This window comes from Convolutriloba macropyga, chromosome 8 (genome assembly GCF_964194025.1).
Source record: "Convolutriloba macropyga chromosome 8, txConMacr16.3, whole genome shotgun sequence".
NCBI lineage: Eukaryota > Metazoa > Xenacoelomorpha > Acoela > Convolutidae > Convolutriloba > Convolutriloba macropyga.
In genome coordinates, this window is record NC_134475.1 from 2,190,583 (window position 1) to 2,214,101 (window position 23,519).

The window sequence follows — 23,519 nt, forward strand, 5'->3', positions numbered from 1 at the left end:
TCAATTTGCCACACCATCGGTTTTGATTGATGCTAATTAAGACAGCAGATATTTCAAAATAATTGCCTTTCAAAAACCAAAAACTTTTCAAAATCGAGTATTCTAAAGACTGAATAACAAAATCCTTATTAATCCAGCAATATATGCGCTGATACATATGCGCTGATACAATCAATTTCAAAAGGCGGAATTAAATGAAATTGGATAAAATAATAAAACCCCGGCACTTATTGTTTAAAGACTTAGTTCATTAGGATATCAAAGCTCCTTAGAGTATACTGCTAAAGGATATTAGTATTAATATTGTTGACTTCAATTTAAGAAGTTATTTTGCCTTTTTTTAATCGAATCTAATGAAAATGCCGGGCCAAATTAGAACACTTTTTGACAGTTAAAAAATTGGATCTATTTCCCCCCCCAGTGTTTTTCATGACCCGCAGTTACAAATTTTATGTTGTTAAATAGTATGTTACTATGTTAAAATATTACACGTGCGTCTAGGGTCATAAAACATGTATTCCCACTAAGCGGATGGCCGAAGCAGAATAGATTGAAAAATTCTCTCAATTTCTATCTCTTCTTTGCTCCTTTTTTTCCATCCCGATGTTTTTCAAGTGGGCCAAGTTGGCTATTTTCCGGAAATTTCCAACTATATTTTACATAGTAGGATGTAAAACATAGCGTCGTATTTTTTCTCAAAATTATAACGGAGCTTACTCAAACTTGTTCTCACAAATTTGCAAAATTATTACACAAGTATGACAAAAATACTGACATAATCAATAAAACCACTTCAAATCTTGGAGTTTCATAAAGTTTGAAACTGAGGATTGATTGTTTGGATTGACTACATCAATGGCCGAAGAATTAAAAAGAAGTTATTTAAGATAAGCGATTAAAGAAAGTTTTTTTGACCGAAAATCTTTCTTATAATTCTGGTGAAGGCAGAATGGGGTGCCACAGCTTGATTAAATTCACAATGTTTACTGTTACTTTGTGTAACATCACCGATTATCTTACATTTCACCTTATGTAACATTTTGATTACTATTTCTGCAATTTTTGTTTGTGATTCTTTGACTCGTCAAAAAATTGAATAGGGTTTAGGTGGGGATGTTGCGTTGCATTTCGACCTGGTGTGTGGCTTTCTAATATGTTCTAACTTGGCTGGTCTTGGACTGGTGACAGTGATGACTCTGACTATATTCAAACCCACCTCAGTTGTCATCCTCAGATATCTCTTCCGAATTCTATTTGCAACACTACAGTTCTACACTCTACTTGGAACTGTTTCTTTTAATAATTCTGCAATCCTGAACCAAAAATATATTAATATTAGCCAAGAAACTGCAAGTTTACTCACCACATTCTAAAGCTTACTCGTGAGAGGCAACATTTAAAAGACTATGCACCAGAAAACAATATATCTCCAATATACGCGTACCTTGGCGCAAAAAACACATCAAATCTCAAAATTGTAAATCAATCTTTAAAAGTTACTACTTGCTTTGTGTGTTTATGATGGTTTTTATCGATCCACGGGTCAATTTTTGAGCTCAATCTATCACAAAATTATGTGATATGCACCACAATTTCAAGGCATCAACCATTCAAACAATAATGATCTCTCTGTCATTCACAATTTCAAATTATCTTACATTATTTCGTTAGAAAGTGGTGAATTCGTTGCAAGCAATGCGAAAAAAACCAAAGCAACTTGCCAGTCGTTTCACCAAGTTCACATCATCATTGATAAAGTCACACCTTCAAATAAATCCGAAGAATGGATGGAGTGTTTTTTTGCACCCAGAAAGATGTAAAAGTGGGTCTGCAATGTGTGGAATTTTGCCCAGTGTTTGGGTAATATATCCCCCATTGCCTTTTATTTGCATCCCAGAAATATTAAAGGTTTCAGCCGCATCGTGCTAAAAAGTCATTCCATTGCAACCCTCACTCATAAAATTTTGAAATATGTTGATTGTGTTTTGATCTGGTTTGGACCATGTATTACATATTATAATCAAGATATCAACAGAAATGTCAAAACTTATTGCAACAAATTAGCCCACCGAGACATGACGTCCCGGATTTTGCCTCGGTGGCCAATTATAAAAACAACGATACCGAACCTTCTTACGTTTAAAAAGGACGATTCCGAATCTATCTTACGTTTAAAAAGAGAAATACCGAATCTTCTTACGTTCGAAACCTGCAATAAACAAACCGAACGTACCGGAACTTTTTCACAAATTTTTTGTCGTTTTTGTTTTGTCCTCTCAACAGGGAAAGTCTTGGATTTTTTGAGGGGGTGTATCAATTTTTCGTTGCACCGGTTTTTGCAGTGGCTCACTAAAATGAAACAGATTCCACTGTCAAGTGCAGTTGCAACCTGGATGTACAGTAGGGCAGTTGTGCCCGGGAGAGACGTGGCCAATGTGTGTGTTGATTGTGGCATGGTCTATATCAAACATCCCTCTGCTTTCTCTCCTGTTTGAGAATGTAGAAATGCCTCAGGTGGCACCCTCCTTTATTCCAATCATGGTCAATGACAGATTTGGGCAGAATGCGAACCCAGGAGCAGATCAGGGTTAGTTTGTATTCACTATCATGTAATAAAAGACTGAGAAACCATATGACAACCATACTTGGTTATAAGGTTTCTTAATTATCATGCCCAAGATCATATAAAAAATTCTGGTTTCAAATGATGTCTAAAGGCTAATGAGCCATATAGTTAAAAACTTAGGCAGAGCAAAATGTATTTTGTTACTACAGTCATGAATCCAGTAGCTCTGATCAGCCTTGTATTGTATTTTTAATCAGTCTGGTATTGAGAACTATTGAACCATTTTGGTTCTAGAAACCGTAAAAAGAGCATGCACAAGGTTTGGATCAATTTTGGCTCTCGATATTTTGGAGGAAAACTTTGTGGTTTCATTCGTGGTTAACCTGGAGACTTTGAAAGAACGGATATTAAGGGCTCTGATGCTCGAGAAAATGTGAAGAATTTTTTCTTCGTATCACAACTTTCCATCCTGTTTTTTTAAACAAACTTATAACATACAAAAGCTGTGCATTGATTGTTTCCGTGTGTTTTTACAGTGAAAATACAACAATATTACAAAAAATAGATATTTTGGAAAAACCGGCCAAAATATGAAGGGAATTGCGCAACCCGTGTTCCCAAAAGTGTACCCTAATTGAGATGCAAGCTGTTCGCTATTTTTCCCGGGCTATGTATAACAATTCTGCTCATTTAGGTATCGTTTTATTTGCATTGATCGTAGCTCAATTTCTCGCTAAATATATCTAATTTGCGCACCGATTGCATCTATAATCCGTAATTGTTTCTAATTTTAAAAGTGGTTTAAATATTTATTAATTGATTGCAATTAAAAGTGATTAAAAGTGGTTTAATGGCTAAAAATATAACATATAGGTCTCAAATTTATCACAATGTTTTTATTTCTTTAGAGTTGTAGGTCGGGAAATGGAATTGGCATCAGCACTCATTACCAAGGTTTTTTTTGTTCTGAAGGATTTTGGATTTTTCAGAGAAAAATAGTTATGCTGGCTAAGATTTGATATTATGATGATACGATGAAATTTAATAATACACCACATTGGCCTCAAATTTACCAAAATGTTTTTATTTACTTTGAATTGTTGGCGGGAAATGGCATTGACATCAGCAAACACTCCCAAAGCTTTTTCTGTTCTGAGGGATTTTTCAGAAAAATCATTTAAGGCTAAGATTTGATATTATTTTGATACGATAAAGGTTAATAAAATAGCTTATAGTGCTCAAATTTACCGCAATGTTTTTATTTGTTTCGAATTGTAGGTCAAAAATCACCATAAATTCAAAGTAATTGACATGGCAAAATATTTTTTTTCTTAAATCAGAATCAATCAAGACAAACTCTCTTCACTAATGAGAATAAGTTAAGCCTAATTTTTGACAAAAATGTTTGATGCCGTTATAGGACTAGTTTTCGTCTCTGCTTTCCTGGTTTGCACATATTTCAATGATTTTTGTCATTTTGTTCTTTTTTTAAAAGGAGATTATCATTACTTTCTGTGACTCATTACTTGCTGTGCACCTCAAATATATTTAAAAAAAAATCTCTGATTAAAACATGAGCAATGCTAAATTTGTCAAGCCAAACTTGAGGACGGTAACTCTAGATGGGCTTAAACTCAAAAACATTGTTTATTGCTAAACCAGAGATGAGAACAATTAATAAAATCTTCTTAATTCTTTTCAAACCAAATATGGATTCAAGATGTTCTTTTCACGCGTAATATTGGCTGAAAACTTTTTTTTTCGTAAATCTTTATTTTTACTACGGTATCTCAATTTCAGGTAGTTTTTCTGGTTGAGGTATCTTTACCTGAATTTCACCTGAAAATTTCAATTTAAAAACCTGAAATTTTCAGCTGAAATTCAGGTAAATTTCAGGTAAATTGAGGTGTTTTTTAGGTAAATTTACCTGAACTTTATTTAGAGTGAATGCGTTTTTTGCGACATTGAGCTCCTTGCCAATCAGAAAAGACAATATTTTTTTCTCAAGGCTGACGAGCCGAAAGGCTATAATGATACATATTGGCTTGTTTAATTAGCGTCAAATGATCAAATGATTCTAAGTGTTGGTAATCAAAGTGAATAATTTGTTTTTTTTGGCAGAGTACTCTTTCCACCGTCGAGTGTTGATAGTTCTGGCGACTGTGTTGGCTCCCCTTTCCTACTTTGGAGCTGCTTGTCACTTGTCATCCGAAACTATAGACACTTACGCAAATGTAACTGTCAACTACAACGTCATAGGAGCACCCCCACCAACAGACTCATCTAAGGTTACTGGATCTTCACAGGTATTGACTGTTAAGGGGTGGGGGGGGGGGGGGTACTAAATGAGGGATAATCATATGTTCAACGTTTAAATTTCAAATCATATGTTCAACGTTTAAATCAGAAGTGGATCTGAGCTAAAACTTTTTTCTAGTCATTTCATAGTTAGTTGGAATTTTTTCCATTATTTTGATTTCAATTTCAGTTTACGGAAGCAGTGACTTCTACTCTGTCTCCGGAAGTGGTGGTTGTGATGTATGAGAACCAGGTTTTCTCCATCGTCCTCGCTTGCCAAAAGTCGTCTATTCATGCTCATACTGTCATAATTAGTAATTTACGACTTAACATGATAAAAATTGAACAAATATGACAGTGATCTTAATTCAAAAAGCTAACAAATCTGTTTAAAACAGCTCACAAGTAACGACTCATTAACTGCTCTCAAATGAAGTTTGTAGCAATTATATTAGTCGAGCTTGTGTTTTCAATGCCAAGTTTTCTAGCGACTTTTTATTAATAGCCGCACAGCGATAGCTGGGGCTATTATTGGCCTTCTCTTGGTTTTTTACAATTCAAAGAATTTGAATTGTATTGGGGCGCTGTCTTTTTTTTAAGATCTGTTCACACATTTTCATGATTTTTGAAGTCAAATTGGAGTGGTGATTTTGGTCACGCCGAAACAGGAAGTGGAGCGAAAAAGCGAGTGGTTTTGCGGCGTGAATTTTTTTCGCTCCAAATTTAAAGTAGAGTGAGAAAATGGTGTTTGAACAAAAATTCGCTTTCTCGCTAGTGGTTTTTTGTTCACATGCGGCAATTTCACTTTGATTTTTACTGTTTTTTCGATTTTTTAGATAGGATTTTTTTCTAAATGGTTTTTCCAATCCATTCATAGTCCGTTCTAGGTCTAGTTTTCTGTTTAGTCAATGAAAATTCTTTGAATTGTACGTCAGGACTTGTCCTGCTATGTTTTTTTATTTCGTCGTCATGATTTTTGTTACGACCATATCACGTCACAGCCACTTTTTGTTCATTCGTTCATGCAATTTCAACTGAATTGCATGCGTGACGTCATTTTTCGCTCTTAGTGGAGCGAGTTTTTTTGTTCATTCGCGTGATTAAATTTTTGGTCACACTTGACTTACCTCACTCTCAAAATTGACTTCCTCACTTTGAAATTGACTTTTATTTACTCTAAATCAAAGAGATAAGGTCAAATGGGTGTGTGTCACTCTAAATGAAGGTTATTTGAGATCAGCTAATAGAGGCAGCAATAACTTATACAGATTTTTAATCAAAATATAACAGATCAGCCTTCAATGAAAAGACAAATTTTTTTGGTCTGTCTTTTTACTGTTTTTTTAGACTGCCGATCTACGAATCTATTGCGGCTATTTTCTGGCAATCTGCCAGCTATGTTCTTACAATTTTTTTCGTCTGATTATTTGATTTTCTGTCCTCAAAAACAGTACAAACAGATAAAACCCGGAAGACATTAACTCGCGTTCTAGTTCTGTTGTTCTCTAAATTCCAACTACCCCCCCCCCCAATCAGCCCCATCCCCCACCCCAACCTCCCCAACCCCCCCCCCCCCCCCCCTCAACTCTACGCAACCTCTGTTGTTCATCCCGTTCCACCCAGAGGTCCGTGGAACGAGATGAAAAGGTCGAAAAACAGGAACCGAGCGATGGGATAAGTTAAGAATCTCGTTCCACCCAGAGATTCTTAACTTCCCATCGCTCGGTTCCTGTTTTTCGACCTTTTTTCTATATTCTCCCAAAACACATAATTCTCCCAAAGACCACTGTTTTCGTAATCTCTGTCTCAAAATTTCGACCGATATATTGAATTGGATTCAGATCAGGACTATATAAGAAATTGCCGGGTTGAACAATAACGTACCGAAACTTGCAATTTTTCCGTGACTTTTCTAAGGAAGTAGAATGCTTAGTTTGTTTGGAAAGTAAATTGTATTACACCCTAAAACATAAGTGATTGCTAGTTTGAAATCAATTTTTCGGTATCTGATTCAAGAAATCATCTCGAACTTTTGTATCATCAGCAACAACAACCTTCTGCCAAAATACAATACCTTCTTGAGCATATTTATGCATCATTTCAATCGGAAAAGATTAGTCTTTGTCTTCAAGCTTTCTTGCAAAACTGCGTTTCTTTTAGAATTTGTCTGACTGTACTTCTTATTTCGTACCAGGAGAAATAGTTATGGGTCAGTAATACTCCAACCTAAAATTACATTTCACTGAAGATACTCTAACGTACAATTGATAAAGTTTCAGAGCAAAAGTTTCAGAGCAAAAAAATTTGTCACAAAATCTCAACTTAATCAGATTTTTTTTACTTCTCTCATGCTTAACACATGTGCAAACAGAGCAATAGTTGAACAAACCTGGTAACATCTTGAGTTATTTTTCTTTTTATTTTGAAATTTGAATGGGGTTCATCAATTTTACGTTGGTTTTCTGGTAAATGAAACTAGCCCGTTATCTGAGTTTCATAAGTAGACGACAGAATTATTGTAGGAATTGAATGGAGTAAAAACAGTTTTAGCAATTTAGTTTCAAATTAGAGTAATAATGCCTCAAAAATTGATTTTTTGCTTCATAAAACTAGGTGCTAATTTACTTTTGATTTTCAGTATATTTGTAGACTGTAAATGTACGGGTTGCAAAAACTGATTGAGACGTAAACGTAAATTTTTATCAAGTAGCTTTAATCGAAAATTTCAGCTTGTTTACGTTAAATGTTCCAAGATCGGAAATGTAAGCATATTTGGACAACAGTGACGGTGAGAAAGAGTGAAATAAATTTGCTTGAAAATTGAAATATTCGTCATTATTATCCAAACCCGATTTTTACACAAGCGTAAAAATTGCTGACGGCATCCCGACACCCTTACCGGAGTCCACAGTCAATGTTGACTTGTTTAGCTTCTTGTTCGGTGTTACAGTATCGTTTTTCCACGATTTGTTGACAACCGGTCAATTTGATGGAAATTTAAAAAAATCTAAGTGATAAACAATTTCAAAAGTCTCCAACAAAAGTCGTCGTCATTTAAAAGAATAGACCATGGTTCTTAAGAAAATTTAAGTGTCTGAATTGTGTCATCATTAGCTGTAAAAGAAATTTGATAAATGAAGTTTAAGGCTAATTGATTTATTATATTGGCAATTTTGAGTCGACGTTAAATAATTGTTGTCATTTTGTTAATCACTGTTGTCCGAGTCTAATCTTTACCCAGGTCGAGGTTTTTTGGTGAATTTTCGTAAGAAATGCGGTGAAAGCGTTGAATTTTTGTAAGAAATGCGGTGATTGCGGTGAATGCGGTAAAAAAAATAATTCACCGCTTTTCACCGCATTTCTTACAAAAATTGGCCACCAAATTCAACGCATTTCTTACAAAAATTCACCGCATAGACTATTATGGCAAATTAATGTAAGAAATGCGGTGAATGCGGTGAAAAAAAAAATAATTCACCGCTATTCGACCCCAGGCCTAGGTGTCAACGCTAAAAAGCGTTAAATTATGTGAGATTACAAAAATTCACCGCATAGACTATTATGGCAAATTAATGTAAGAAATGCGGTGAATGCGGTGAAAAAAAATAATTCGCCGCTATTCGACCCCAGGCCTAGGTGTCAACGCTAAAAAGCGTTAAATTATGTGAGATTTTGTTGTGGGCTGAAGTATCCATCTTGTTTTCAAAAAAATCATTTGGATGCAGATGAAACTGGAAAGTGTTGAAAGCAGACAAAGTAGTGAGAATATCAAAAAATTTTATTTTTTAACCATTTTCTATATGATGGAGCAAATTATCGACCCCCCCAACCTAAGTTTTTGAACTCTTGCTGTAATTTGTTTTCAAATTATTTTTGCAATTTTTCAAAAAAAATCAGTTGGATGCAAGTGAAACTGGAAAGTGTTGAAAGCAAACAAAAGTAGTGAAAATAACAAAAAAATTTATTTTTAAACCATTTTTCGATATGAGGGAGCAAAAAACCGACCCGCCAACCTAGGTTTCAGAACTCTTGCTGTAGCCTACTTTCAAATTATACTTGCAATTTTTCAAAAAAAAATAGTTGGATGCAAATGAAACAGGAAAGTGTTGAAAGGAGACAAAAGTAGTGAGAATATCAAAAAATTTTACTTTTAAACCATTTTTCGATATGTTGGAGCAAAAAAATTGACCCCCAACCTAAGTTTTTGAACCCTTGCTTTAACCTACTTTCAAATTATACTTTCAATTTTTCAAAAAAATCAGTTGGATGCAATTGAAACTGGAAAGTGCATTCACCGCAAAGATGTAAGAAATACGCGGTGAAAATTTTTTTTTCACCGCATTTCACCGCATTTCTAACGAAAATTCACCACCAAACCTCGACCCGGGTATAGCTCCATCTTCACCATAAACACTGCCATAAAGCGAGAAAATGTGACGAAGAATTGTCACTGTTATCCACAAATACCCCCAAAACGACTGAAAAATAACACAAGCGTACTTTTTGCAGTGCAACATTTGAAAAAAAAATGGTAGGCTAAATAACTGTTCATTAAATGATAATCAACACAGAATGAGCATACCGTTGCACTGCAGCTTATCTGAAGCGCAGCGGATGACTGTGTACACTTTTTCACTCATTGGGGCTTCTGTCAACTTCTTCTTTTGCCTGATTCTGTTCACGGCATTCTGCACTGTGAGACACAAAAAGTTCAACTTCTTCATCCCCACTGTCATCATTGGATTGTTCGTGTTCTACAGCTGGCTGCTCGAAGCCTGGCTTCTAACTAGAGCCACGCCGGACATTGCTGCATCCGACAACTATGCGTATCAGGAAACTGTGACTTTGGTTCCCAGGTTGAGGTGTGGGTTTATGACCAGATCCACCCAAACAACAATCAACCGTGATCAGACCAGACAAATATCAGGCCTGGTCCGGAATAACTGGACTTTGGGAAGATTTTGGTGGATTTAGCTTAAAAAACGCAAAAAATTGTATGTTTAGCGGTGAATGCGTTGAGTTTGTGCAATGTGAACGCTAAACTATTTCAAAACAAAAAACGAACGGTTTTTAGCATTCAACTTAAACAATTTAAGTTACAGAAAAAAACAGAAATAGAACGCTTTGAGTACAGTCGGTTGACCTTGATGTTTTTGCATTCTTTCTAGACAGCGCTTACACAGGCTGATTTCTTTTCTCTGCATCGTATCTTTAACCTATTATTGGACTTGATCTAACTTTTATTGAGCGAATTATTTGACTGTTTTGACTTTTTTCTTTGATTATCATCGATGGAGAGCATGGATGCAACCAGCAGTAGCAAAGGGCAGAGTATCGTGAGTACAATTGAGAACGATAAGGTGAATGATCTAACAAAAGAAGTTTGGAGCCTCCGCAAAACCGTAGTAGAACAACAGAAACAAATTGATGCGATGAAAGATAAACAAGGAAATATAAACGACCGCCTCAGGGCTCAAGAACGCTATACGAGGAAAGATAGTGTACTAAAAATAAACCCCCCTTTTGACGCCAGAACAACTAAAGATGTTACGAGTGAGACGCTAGTTTTTTTTTGAAAAATTGTTGCAAATCAAGCTAGCCTATTGTGATATAAAAGCATGCCATATCGTACCAGGAACCTTGAAAAGTAACTCAATGCCTACAGTGATTTGCAAGTTTCTATTTTTTGCGGATAAAAACTTGATCTGGACAAAAAACGAAAATTACGAAATGTGAAAAACAATATCAACGGACTGAATATCTACATAAACGAACCATTGCCTGAGTGCGAAGCACTAATAAAGCAAGAGGCGAGCAAACGAAACTTTATTACGTCTACTCATAATTGTACGGTCTCTGTTATGGTGAATGATGACAAATCGGACAAAACAAAGTTTGTTAGAGTAAATGAAATTGAGGATTTGGACAAACTGATCCCGGTTAAAACAAAAAGACCATTCGAAAACACCTTCTCGGCAAATGATCGCGAGATGCCTGATGCTAAACGGTCAAACAACCAAGGAAACTAAATTTTCACTGCTCTCAACTCACTATGGAAGTAAATAACTGACTGTGACTGAGTGTTTTCTGTTTGAAGTAATTTATTCTTTTTGTTGCTTTAGCTAAATTAAGTATCTTGTTTGTAGCGGATTATAACTCTTTCAACTAAGACTTAAAAGTCTAGGTTAAAAAACTAGTAGTTACTTTTAAAAATATAGTCATATGTTCGCGTTTTCGGCTCCAACCTGTGACTTCCGCGGGAAACCTGAACCTGTTCTGTGATTTTCGCATTCCAGGTTTTGGTGTTTGGAGCTGATTATTATTTTTACACTACCGTCCCTGGGCTTTTTCAACTGACACTCTGTGATTTCCGCGGAGTCCGTTCAAATTGTCAAATATAGTATTGGTTAAAAGAAAGAACAGTAAAGGTTAGTGCCAACATGAAGTAACATAAACCTTTTTTTCTCTCTTTTTTCTTTTTTCTTTTTTTGGGTAAATCTCGTATCTTTTAATTTTTTCTCTCTCCCTCATATGTGAAGAGCCGCAAAAACCAAATGTAATTTAGGCTATTGTTATTTGTGCGGGGGATCGATTTGGCCTGTGTATCCGCTTTTTATGAGAAAAAACTGATGTTCAACAAAGACACAAACGACGCTTGCGTTACAAAAAATTCATTGATTTTGCTGCAAAACATAAAATCACTGCCGCGAAACTTTGACGAGTTTAATGTTTACTTAAATACCATGGAATTAAAACCTGACTTGATTTGCATTACAGAAACTTGGCTTTCTGAACAGAATTCATGTGAAATTTTTAAATTGGATGGTTACCATCCCCTTTTAGTAGGTTCAAGAAAAAAACGAGGGGGAGGCGTAGGTCTTTATGCGAAAGAAACCTTTTGTTACCGAGTGGAAAAGAAACTAACAACAAACAATCTGCAGATCATTAGTGTTTCGGTGCAACTGAAAAAATCGAAACTTTTAATTTCATGTGTATAAATTCCACCTAACGCCACAACTTTTGAGACTTTCGAGATACTAGATCAATATCTCGATGAACTCGTTGTTCCTTCAGAAACTCATCAGATTATTTGTGGTGATTTTAATGTTAATATGATTCAAAATGGAATTAAGCAAAAGCGTTTGAGAAACCTAATGAACGGAAACAACTTAGATATTCCAAAACTTTTAACACCAACTAGGGAAACTGTTTCTTCAAACTCATGCCTGGACATCTTTTTTTCCAACATTCCATTGAAAATAAAAGTGGACCAATCGGATGTTTCAGATCATCACACTGTGCTAGCAACTTTTAACACAAATTTTAATGATAACTGCAAAGAATCAAATACTTTTACGAGAAATTGGAAAGCATTAGAGAATGAAAATGTGCTCAAAGAGGCCCTATATTTTTTAGGAGAAAAACTAAAAAGTCTCTGCAGCCCCATGAAAACAATTGATAAACAGATCTCTGAGCTTCACAGTAGGCTCATGATAACTCTAGACAAATTTTGTCCCATCAAAAAAGTGAAACCTAGCAAAAGAAAAAACTGGATTGACATTGAAATAAAAAAAGAGACTACTAAAAAGAAACAACTAAGAAGAAAAATGAATGAAATAAATTCCGAAGAAAACAAACTTGCATACAAAAAACAAAGTAATCTTGTAAAAAACTTGGTAAGGAAAAAAAGATGGACTTTCTATCAAGAAAATTACACGTCGAAAGTAGGCAAAATACGAGAGAATTTTTCAACATCTACAACGAAATGATGGGAAGATCACAAAAACCAGAACAAGGTATTTTCACCCAAAACCAATTTAAAAACTTCAATAACTTTTTCGCGAGTATTGGGAAAAAACTTTCGTCTGAAATTGAACCCAACAATAAAACTAAATTACCACCGAAAAAGATCAACTCTTTCTTTTTTAGCAAAATTACCAAAAAGGAAATAGAAGAGGTACTGCATAAAATTCAACCTAAGTACTGCTTAGACTGCTATGGCCTAAATTACATATTTCTAAAGAAAATGTCTGATCCTCTTGCAAGTTGTTTGGAACGATTGTTTCATAGATGCATTATCAAAAGTTATTTTCCTGATGCTTTAAGGATTGCCAAAGTTGTACCCTTACACAAGGAGGGTGACAAACATGAGCCAACAAACTACAGGCCAATCTCCTTGCTACCGACAATCGGGAAGATTTTTGAGAAACTGATCTATAATAGGTTGGTACAGTTGCTCGATCGCTATCACATCCTGAGTGAAAAACATTTCGGTTTTCGGAACAAACGGAGCACAGTTGATGCCATTGCTACATTGGTGAAAACAATTCGTCAATTATGGACAAACAGAACTAATGTTTCTTGCTGCACATTTCTCGATCTAAAGAAGGCGTTCGACACAGTTGATCACAAACTTTTGTTACAAAAATGTTTTTGTTATGGTTTTCGTAAGGAACCATATAAGCTTATTGAATCGTTCCTGAAGAACCGAGAGCAATACATTCAAATTGGAACAAAGAAATCTTCGTTGAAACTTGTAGAAACAGGTGTCCCCCAAGGGTCTATACTGGGACCAATTCTGTTCCTTATTTATATTAATGACATCAAATCAATGCAGAAAGAAACAGATCTAATACTGTATGCTGATGACACAGCAATTATAACAGGAAGTAGGAACATTGAACTACTGAACAATCATCAGTTAGCACTAAATGACACAAATGATTGAATCAAAGAAAACAAGCTGGTCCTCAACGCAAATAAAACAAAAAACGTGCTCTTCAGTTTGAAAAAGAATTTTCTTTCGGTAATGAAACGATTGAGTCAGTAAAGCAGTACAAATATTTATGTGTGATTATTGATTGTCAATTAAGTTTCCAACATCATGTAACCTACATCAAAAACGCCTTGTCAAGTTTTGTGGCATTTTCTACAGGCTCAGAAAAGTCTTAATATCTCGTCAAATGATCCAAGTTTTTAGAACAAACATCAAGCCAATATTGCAATATGGAGTTCTCATCTATGGCTCAACTTCTAAAAATGTGTTAAAAAATCTGGAAAAACTTACAAAACGGTTAATTAAAGATATCTTCTGCAAAAGGAGTTTCGAATCGCTGGGCTCATTGAGAGAAGAACATAAACTCTTCACTGTTGGGGAACTTCACATATATGAACTCTTCAAAACTCTGATTAATATCCTTAGGGGCGAATGCAAAATTGCATCCTTGTCAAATTTGTTGAGTGGTCAGGATATAGAAAACCTTTCAGGCAGTCGGTCTAAAAGGATCTCAACTAGTAAGGACTCATGCGTGAAAAATTGTTTGTATACAAGGTTAAGAAGGTTATTGAACCAAGTTTTAATAATCGAACCAATGTTTGTAGACAAAGTAAAAAACCTGAAAGAAAACGAAATACGTAAACTTTCACACAATTTTTTAGACAATTTCATACTGGAAAATGAACAACTAACGGAAGCAATTTTTAGTTAACAAAAAAACAAAACTGCGGATTATGGTATTTATTTTTTTTGTCTCTTTTGTTTTCAATTTACTAAAAACAAACAATTTGATTTACCCTTAGTGAATAGGTATTGACAGTGAATTATTTTCCGCTAGAGGCACTTGAAAACAGGTCAGTGAGACCTAATAGTGTGCTCTTGGTTGGTGCGATTTCTATTGATTTTACAAATAGTGTTCTATTTTTGCAATCATTTTAAAATTACTGATAATTATCCTGTACAAACCATAAACAATTTATTATTATTATTATTAATTTCGCCTTTATTTTAGTGTATTTCATTCATGAATTCAAAGCCAAATTTTTAGTGCTGGTCTATCATCGCTTTAATATTTTTGACCCAGATATTGCTTAAAATCGTTTCCATTTTATCGCTGAATTTACATACGGTCAACACTGAATTCTTAACATAGATATTACATAATTTAGCCTTCTTTCTAGGGTTAATTTTAATAAACCTCAGCGCTTCAATTTTTGTGCTGATCTGACTTGATTCAGGTTTGATCGTGAAAGATTGAGCGTTCATTTCAGCGTTGATTTTGAATAAATTCAAAACTGAGCTGTTGCAATCAAATTTACAAGGAATAGTTGTTAGAAAATCTAAGCTATGGTGGCATAATATCAGAAGAAGCGACAAAGAAGGAAAATAATGGTCGTTCGAGCCTCAATGAGAGCGGACGCATTAATTCAAAACTATGGCAGAAATTTTCTCTGGTGAAAGCGCTAACATTTTGCAATATCTCTTTTTAGATTAACTGCATGCGCAATAATCAAGACTTGTCAAGTCTTGGTCAAGACTTGACTTACATTTTACAAGTCTTAAGCAAGTCTTGACATGATTTCACAAGTCTTAAGATTAAATGCATATTTATGAAAAAGTGGCTATTCTAAATTGTCAATGGTAGTCCCTGCTTATCCTATAAGTATTTGCAAAACTTTTTCGGCCTAGGTCACATTTTTTTTCAATGGTCCGATCGATGACGCAACCCACAAACTAGGTTCTCAGTTAACGTGCGATTCGCTCCTATCCCGTAGTGAGTCAATACTGCTCCGTGTACCGATCCAAATAAGCTGATTGTGAAATGGTACAACTCAGCGCTGATTCAACATAACTTGTGTGGACATCCCTATTAAGTTAGGGTTAGTTTTTAATCTGAAAATGGCGGTTGATGTCAGAAATGTAATCAATTTTTAAACTTCGACTAATGAAAAGACGGTGCTCCACTCAAGAAACCAAAAAATGACTTTAGCGTTACTTTAGGGAGTAGCTGTACTTTAGTTCGACCCAACTCATTCACCGTCAACTTTAGGTTGGCATACCTAATTCAAACACGACTTCTGTTTAAACGCATTCTCACTCTAGTTTTTTGCTCAACCCATTTTTAAGCTGCATATTGGCCTGACCCAAAATAACATGCTCGACTTTCGCTCACCTCGATACGCTGAACTTAAACAACAAATTGTGTCGTGCTATTGTGAAATCGTGAGTCGAGGAAAAGTTTTTAGGAATTTTTTCCTCGAAAATTTTTACGTGCAATTTAATGCTCATTGATGCTGGTAGTCGAAGTAGTCAGAAAGTTTGATACGCTATCTTTTGCATTTCTAAAGAATATTAAACAATCAAAGATCTGTTTTTTTTAGAACTCATATTAACCCGGGTCGAGGAAAAATCGGAAAAATAAGTAAGATAAGCGGTGAAAAGTTAGTTTTTTCACCGCAAATTTCGTACATAATTTTGCGGTGAAATGCGGTGAATGCGGTGAAACAATTTAAGTTCACCGCTAGAGTAGGCGGTGAAATTATGTAATTTCACCGCTACCAGGCGATTAAGGTTTTTTCACCGCATTCACCGCCTGATTTATGTAATTTCACCGCATTCACCGCTTATCTTACATAATTTTGCGTTGAATGGCGACACATCGACCCCGGAAACAAATTTAAGGAAAACCACACTCATTCCAAAATTCCCATCAAAAGACTTGACTTAACCATTAAAAGACTTTAAACAGTTTCCTTTTCACTTCAAGTTTTCCATTATGAAGTTTGCATCGTTCAATCTGGCCCTGGGAGCCTTCTGGGGTGTCATAACCAAGTTTGACCTGCGGCGGAGGAACAATGACTATGAGGTGTTTGCGCTCAAGGGACGAATCAGAGAGGCGGAGGCAGCAGCCAATCAGAGCAAAGCAGGGGGCACATCAGATGGGGCTCAATGGTCCAATGAAGGACAGCTCAGAGACCGACAGGCATGAAAAGCACCTGATAGATAAACTTTTTTGATCTTGCAAAAGGAACTTTCTTAAAAGCAATAACAGAATTCCGCTCCAACAAATGTTTAGCACTTGCTTGAGTCTTGCAACATAGAGAAAAATAGCTTTCTTTTCTCAATCAATTATGGACCGCATCTTCAACTGTTTCTCTATACTACCCTCTCATATTACTAGCTCCCACACTGCTTTATGAAAATTACGACAACTTTTAACGGTCTAAATATAAGTACGAAAAGTTTTTTAAAATGTGCATTTTACATCATACAAACGAGCTCTCTGCAGCTCGATATGAAAACAGGTCTGAAAATTGCCTGGACATAAATCTGATATAACTATTCATAAGTCTTGTTTTAGAGGTCAACACTTTATCTTGAAATCTTGATTCTCCATTGACTCAAAATTAATTCTTGTTGATGGAAATTAGCTCCAATGTAAACTTTTGGCAGGGCTGAAACTCTGACTTTTTGTCTGCGATCAGAAGCATTAATGATCTTTTCCAAAAAAAACTTGCTTGTCATTTTGAGGATCTAATTGTGCAGTTTTAAATTTCAAAGGGAATCCTATCTATTCTTCTTTTGTCGCGTTTCTCTGGGATGAACTGTGAATAATTTGCATTAACAAAATTTTGGTCGTATCTTTGAAAATGCAAATATTGAATTGTTTTTCTAACTATTATTTTTTGTGTTGATAGGGTTCTTCAATGCCTTGGTTGTCTGCAGTCGTTTTCTGCAAGTTATTACAGAGATTTTTAGAGTTCGTCTTGATTGGAAACGATAGATAACTTTTGAATGGTCTGGAGTTGTATTGAAAATATAATGTTGCATGCCTAATGTTTTGTTGTCTGAACATTTAAGAGCATTGTACGGGAAGTCTCGGATGTCTGAGAGTTCTCGCCGCTGTCATTGTTCTGACCCACCTTAGTGGGGGAGGAGCTATTTGCTCATCCGCAGTTTTCATTGTAGAGAGTTGTGAGTGGTACCATTAGAAAGCCCGTACAACGTAGAATTTATAAATTAAATTCATTTTACTCATCATAAATTGTTTCAAATCTTCTTTGTTCAAATTTATTTTTTTTCGGAAGTGCAGACCTAACAATCGGTGATGAATTATGGGTCAACTTAAAAGAGGGCTAGATTTAATTTCGCTTCTCATAAAAGTGATCTGGAATAAAAACTGTGCCGGATTTTCGCGAACTTTAAGCAAAAACCCATAAATTATTTTGGATATACTAAAGGTTGTATTGCAAAAGTATCAATTGTAGTAACATTTGGAACAAAAATTATTCTGATTTTACTGTTTCGATGTCTTTTGTAATAATTTTTTTGACAATTTTTTTATATATGTTAATTACAGAATAGAATAGTTTCTATCTATGGTCCATTATTGACATTTGTGATTTACCTGAAAATGAGACAAAATGACCATATACTATGTTTTGAGAGAAAAACTCATGATACTCATGGTTTCGACAAAGTGTTTTCTTAAACTTTCATGTGTTTTGCCCTCATTTATTGTTTTGTTTGCAGTCGCATGACTTAGTATCAAAAATAAAAATAGAGTAGGCTTCCAGAATTGGTATAGATGAACCTATATATTCCTTTGAGCTGATATTTAATGGCTCTTATGACCTCGACAAAATTCCTTTTGGGAAAGACTCAGTGAATTGTTGAGCATTGTCATTTATTTTTGAATTCTCTAATACTTCAGGTTAGTCTCATTAAGCGAGGGTGCATTTTCTTTCTAGTTAAAGACAGTTAATCTTTCTAATGGCTACCCAGTGCACCGATTCCCGGAAATCTTAATAAGTTCCCGGAAAATTTCCCGGCAAGACCCAGGAAAAACAAGGGAAAGTCCCGGGAAACTTACCGGGAAACTTTCCAGGGTTCGTAAGATATGCAAAGATTGAGTAAGATCCCGCATTTCCCGGCAGGGTTTCCGGGAACCAGTGTTTCCTGGCAGGGAAACCGGGAAAAAAGCGGGAAACTTACCAGGAAACCCAGGGTTTTTCCTGCATCTTATCAGGGTTTCAGGGAATTTCGGGTTTTCCTACCAGGGAAACTTAACAGGAAAACCCAGGTTTTTTTTCCCTGCATCTTATCAGGGTTTCAGGGGGATATAAGATTCTCAACAGGAAAACCGGGAAAAACCCCAGATCTTACCAGCGTTCTCGGGAAAAATAGGATTTCCCACAGGAAAGCAGGGAAAAACGGATCTTATCAGGGTTCACTTTGGACAACTCTATGACCTAAACAAAAAGACCTCTTTTTAAAAGTACCTATTTGAAATAATCGTAAACATCCGTACGAAAACCTCACTTTTATAAACCAGACTGAAGACGTCCCCAACTTGAGATGCACAAAAGCCCAGAGGGGGGAAACCGACTAACCGGCGTCTCAACGGGGCAGGGAGGGGTGGTGCACCTCATGCGGGCCCGAGGCCCTCACCTTAGAATAACAGTATTATATAAAAAAACAAATATTTAACATATCGATTTAGCATAATGTGCAAAAGACAAGCTACCAAAACAATTGCTTCAAACTTTGTTTGGTAGCTACTACGTTTCCATGACTGCGTCACACCCATTGCCCATTCCACAAGATGAAATTGTCAGAAACATCTTTAAAAACTCATTATTTTGAAAAAAAAATAAAATTGAAACAAGTTTGCTGGGCATTTTTTCCAAAAACCTTACCGTATTTGGTAACCAGTCTAATCTAATGTATAGTGAAGACCTGTGGTGCCACATCTTCATCCCAAATTAGGGTTCTTTGCACACAATGTCTCTGCACTGACGAAACGGAAATATTTTTTTGGGGTCCGTTTCACCCCATTTGCAACGCTAAGTCAGCAACCAAAACCGCAGCAAAGTTTTTATTAGCGCAAAATGACGCACACAAAGTCCTCTGATAGTGGGGTGTCAAAAAAATCCCCAATGGGCCCTAAGGCCCACTGGGGATTTTTTTTTGGAGTAATTGTCTGATATCAAGGCCGAGAAGATCATAGAATCCATTGATATTTTTTTCCTAAATGTAAACCAGAACAATTGTTGCAAAACTGTTACTTTTTTTCAAGGACCACTAGCCAAAAGAGCACGTTTCCATGACTGCTTCATACCCATTGCCCATTCCAGAAGATGAAATTCTCAGAAACATCTTTAAAAACTCATTATTTTGAAAAAAAATAAAATTGAAACAAGTTTGCTGGGCATTTTTTCCAAAAACCTTACCGTATTTGGTAACCAGTCTAATCTAATTTATAGTGAAGACCTGTGGTGCCACATCTTCATCCCAAATTAGGGTTCTTTGCACACAATGTCTCTGCACTGACAAAACGGAAAAATTTTTTTGGGGTCCGTTTCACCCCATTTGCAACGCTAAGTCAGCAACCAAAACCGCAGCAAAGTTTTTATTAGCGCAAAATGACGCACACAAAGTCCTCTGATAGTGGGGTGTCAAAAAAAAATCCCCAATGGGCACTAAGGCCCACTGGGGATTTTTTTTTGGAGTAATTGTCTGATATCATGGCCGAGAAGATCATAGAATCCATTGATAATTTTTTCCTAAATGTAAACCAGAACAATTGTTGCAAAACTGTTACTTTTTTTCATGGATCACTAGCCAAAGGAGCACGTTTCCATGACTGCTTCATACCCATTGCCCATTCCACAAGATGAAATTGTCAGAAACATCTTTAAAAACTCATTATTTTGAAAAAAAAATAAAATTGAAACAAGTTTGCTGGGCATTTTTTCCAAAAACCTTACCGTATTTGGTAACCAGTCTAATCTAATGTATAGTGAAGACCTGTGGTGCTACATCTTCATCCCAAATTAGGGTTCTTTGCACACAATGTCTCTGCAAAGACAAAACGGAAAAATTTTTTTGGGGTCCGTTTCACCCCATTTGCAACGCTAAGTCAGCAACCAAAACCGCAGCAAAGTTTTTATTAGCGCAAAATGACGCACACAAAGTCCTCTGATAGTCGGGTGTCAAAAAAAAATCCCCAATGGGCACTAAGGCCCACTGGGGATTTTTTTTGGAGTAATTGTCTGATATCATGGCCGAGAAGATCATAGAATCCATTGATAATTTTTTCCTAAATGTAAACCAGAACAATTGTTGCAAAACTGTTACTTTTTTTCATGGACCACTAGCCAAAGGAGCACGTTTCCATGACTGCTTCATACCCATTGCCCATTCCACAAGATGAAATTGTCAGAAACATCTTTAAAAACTCATTATTTTGAAAAAAAATAAAATTGAAACAAGTTTGCTGGGCATTTTTTCGAAAAACCTTACCGTATTTGGTAACCAGTCTAATCTAATGTATAGTGAAGACGTGTGGCGCCACATCTTCATCCCAAATTAGGGTTCTTTGCACACAATGTCTCTGCACTGACGAAACGGAAATATTTTTTTGGGGTCCGTTTCACCCCATTTGCAACGCTAAGTCAGCAACCAAAACCGCAGCAAAGTTTTTATTAGCGCAAAATGACGCACACAAAGTCTTCTGATAGTGGGGTGTCAAACAAAAATACCCAGTGGGCCCTAAGGCCCACTGGGGATTTTTTTTTGGAGTAATTGTCTGATATCATGGCCGAGAAGATCATAGAATCCATTGATATTTTTTTCCTAAATGTAAACCAGAACAATTGTTGCAAAAATGTTACTTTTTTTCATGGACCACTAGCCAAAAGAGCACGTTTCCATGACTGCTTTATACCCATTGCCCATTCCACAAGATGAAATTGTCAGAAACATCTTTAAAAACTCATTTTTTTGAAAAAAAAATAAAATTGAAACAAGTTTGCTGGGCATTTTTTCCAAAAACCTTACCGTATTTGGTAACCAGTCTAATCTAATGTATAGTGAAGACCTGTGGTGCCACATCTTCATCCCAAATTAGGGTTCTTTGCACGCAATGTCTCTGCACTGACGAAACGGAAATATTTTTTTGGGGTCCGTTTCACCCCATTTGCAACGCTAAGTCAGCAACCAAAACCGCAGCAAAGTTTTTATTAGCGCAAAATGACGCACACAAAGTCCTCTGATAGTGGGGTGTCAAAAAAAAATCCCCAGTGGGCCCTAAGGCCCACTGGGTTTTTTTGGAGTAATTGTCTGATATCATGGCCGAGAAGATCATAGAATCCATTGATATTTTTTTCCTAAATGTAAACCAGAACAATTGTTGAAAAACTGTTACTTTTTTTCATGGACCACTAGCCAAAAGAGCACGTTTCCATGACTGCTTCATACCCATTGCCCATTCCACAAGATGAAATTGTCAGAAACATCTTTAAAAACTCATTATTTTGAAAAAAAAAATAAAATTGAAACAAGTTTGCTGGGCATTTTTTCCAAAAACCTTACCGTATTTGGTAACCAGTCTAATTTAATGTATAGTGAAGACCTGTGGTGCCACATCTTTATCCCAAATTAGGGTTCTTTGCACACAATGTCTCTGCACTGACGAAACGGAAATATTTTTTTGGGGTCCGTTTCACCCCATTTGCAACGCTAAGTCAGCAACCAAAACTGTAGCAAATCTCTCATTAGCACATTGGCAGAAAAATACTTGTAAAGAAAATAGAAAGATCAAATCGGAGAAATTTTACAATTTCGAAAACACATATTTCATTGTATGGTTAGTTCAGTAATTTAACACAAAAGATAACAGCGCATTGACTCTACAATTTAGAGCAGAACACTTTCAAAGCACTTTTGGCACAAAGCCCTGCTTTGGCAGATATTAATGCAGTTTTCACAGGCAAAACTGTTACACTTACTGCAGCAAATGAAATCGATTTCCGAGTTTTTACATTTATTTTGCACGCCACGCAGCGAAGGGTAGGAAAGGGCAATCTGAACTTTTGCCTACTACAGAAGCCTCTCCACCAATCGATACCAGCTTCTTTTTTTCCCTCCCACTGCTTTGGCATTGACACCTCCGTAGCCTTTGCCCTCATGTACACACTTCCCAGAACTTGTTCCAAGGCCTTCTTCTGTGAAACGCATAAGTTCTGGATCCAGATTTTCAAATCTGACTCCTGAGCTGGGGTGAACACACACTTTGAATTCTCATTGAAACGTTTGACATTCCTCCTTATAGTCGAATAAGGTACCCCGGTTGACTCAGCAACAGCACGAATTTCGTAGTCCCCATGCCTTAAAAGATACAAAGCAGTGTCGAGATCGTACTGCGAATATTTTCTTTTAGTTGTTCGAGTATAATTTCTAGGCATAATTTCTCTCTAAAACAGGAGAAGTATTGAGTGTAACCCACAAACATAATAGCCTCATTTTCAAAGCATTCCACACAGGAGAAAACACTCCAATTAAAAGTCCAATTACAAACAGATAAGACTTCCTGTCAAGGCTATAAAGAAAACAACTGGTAATAACATACGTACACTAAGATCAACAGACATCAATTGCTTTTAACAAATAAGAACACTAAAGAAACTTTGAGTACAAGCCCTCTGTCATGTACAACACTAGTTCTATCATCTTATTTTATATCAGCAGTTTTCATTACATTGCAGAAAATATAACAAGTCAATCTCTCTCGAAGACGCAACACAGTTCTGACACAAAATTCAAAACGCCAACAACTCGCAGGATGCACGGTGCCACCAAATTCATTACGTCTACTTCAACTAACTCATTTTTCAAAGAACCGACAACAAAATGAGCATCGTCAAGAGATTCTAAGATCTCTAATACTTCATCCATTGCCAAATCCATTTCAATAACATCCACACTTGATTCAAGAGTAGTGAGACGGTCACGTAAATTTTGTCTTAAAGCAGTCACAGACTCGAACATTTTTACTTCAACAACGCCGCACAAATTATCTAGATCGGCATAAATCGC

General features: G+C 36.0%; 2 protein-coding genes across 2 annotated transcripts in view; both read left to right on the forward strand.

Annotated features, from left to right (window-relative positions):
* Positions 1-2,390: 2,390 nt before the first annotated feature.
* Positions 2,391-9,838, forward strand: LOC142344316 (uncharacterized). Its single transcript, XM_075395904.1, has 4 exons — positions 2,391-2,587; positions 4,688-4,854; positions 5,055-5,146; positions 9,460-9,838. The coding sequence occupies exons 1-4, from the start codon at positions 2,434-2,436 to the stop codon at positions 9,836-9,838; spliced, it is 792 nt and encodes a 263-aa protein (XP_075252019.1). The 5' UTR covers positions 2,391-2,433.
* A 6,478-nt stretch (positions 9,839-16,316) lies between these two features.
* Positions 16,317-23,519, forward strand: part of LOC142343861 (uncharacterized) — a 31,740-nt gene continuing 24,537 nt past the window's right edge. Inside the window, exon 1 of the mRNA XM_075395232.1 lies at positions 16,317-16,623. Coding sequence (XP_075251347.1) covers positions 16,417-16,623 — 207 coding nt within the window. The 5' untranslated portion in view covers positions 16,317-16,416. The remainder of the gene's footprint in view (positions 16,624-23,519) is intronic.

What these genes read in the sequence shown, in the direction of transcription:
- LOC142344316 (XM_075395904.1), top strand. Translation starts at nt 2,434, where the DNA reads ATGTGTGTGTTGATTGTGGCATGGTCTATATCAAACATCCCTCTGCTT. An exon ending in GAACCCAGGAGCAGATCAGG is followed by an intron (nt 2,588 to 4,687) that starts GTTAGTTTGTAT and finishes TTTTTTTGGCAG; the next exon opens with AGTACTCTTTCCACCGTCGA. An exon ending in CACCAACAGACTCATCTAAG is followed by an intron (nt 4,855 to 5,054) that starts GTTACTGGATCT and finishes TTTCAATTTCAG; the next exon opens with TTTACGGAAGCAGTGACTTC.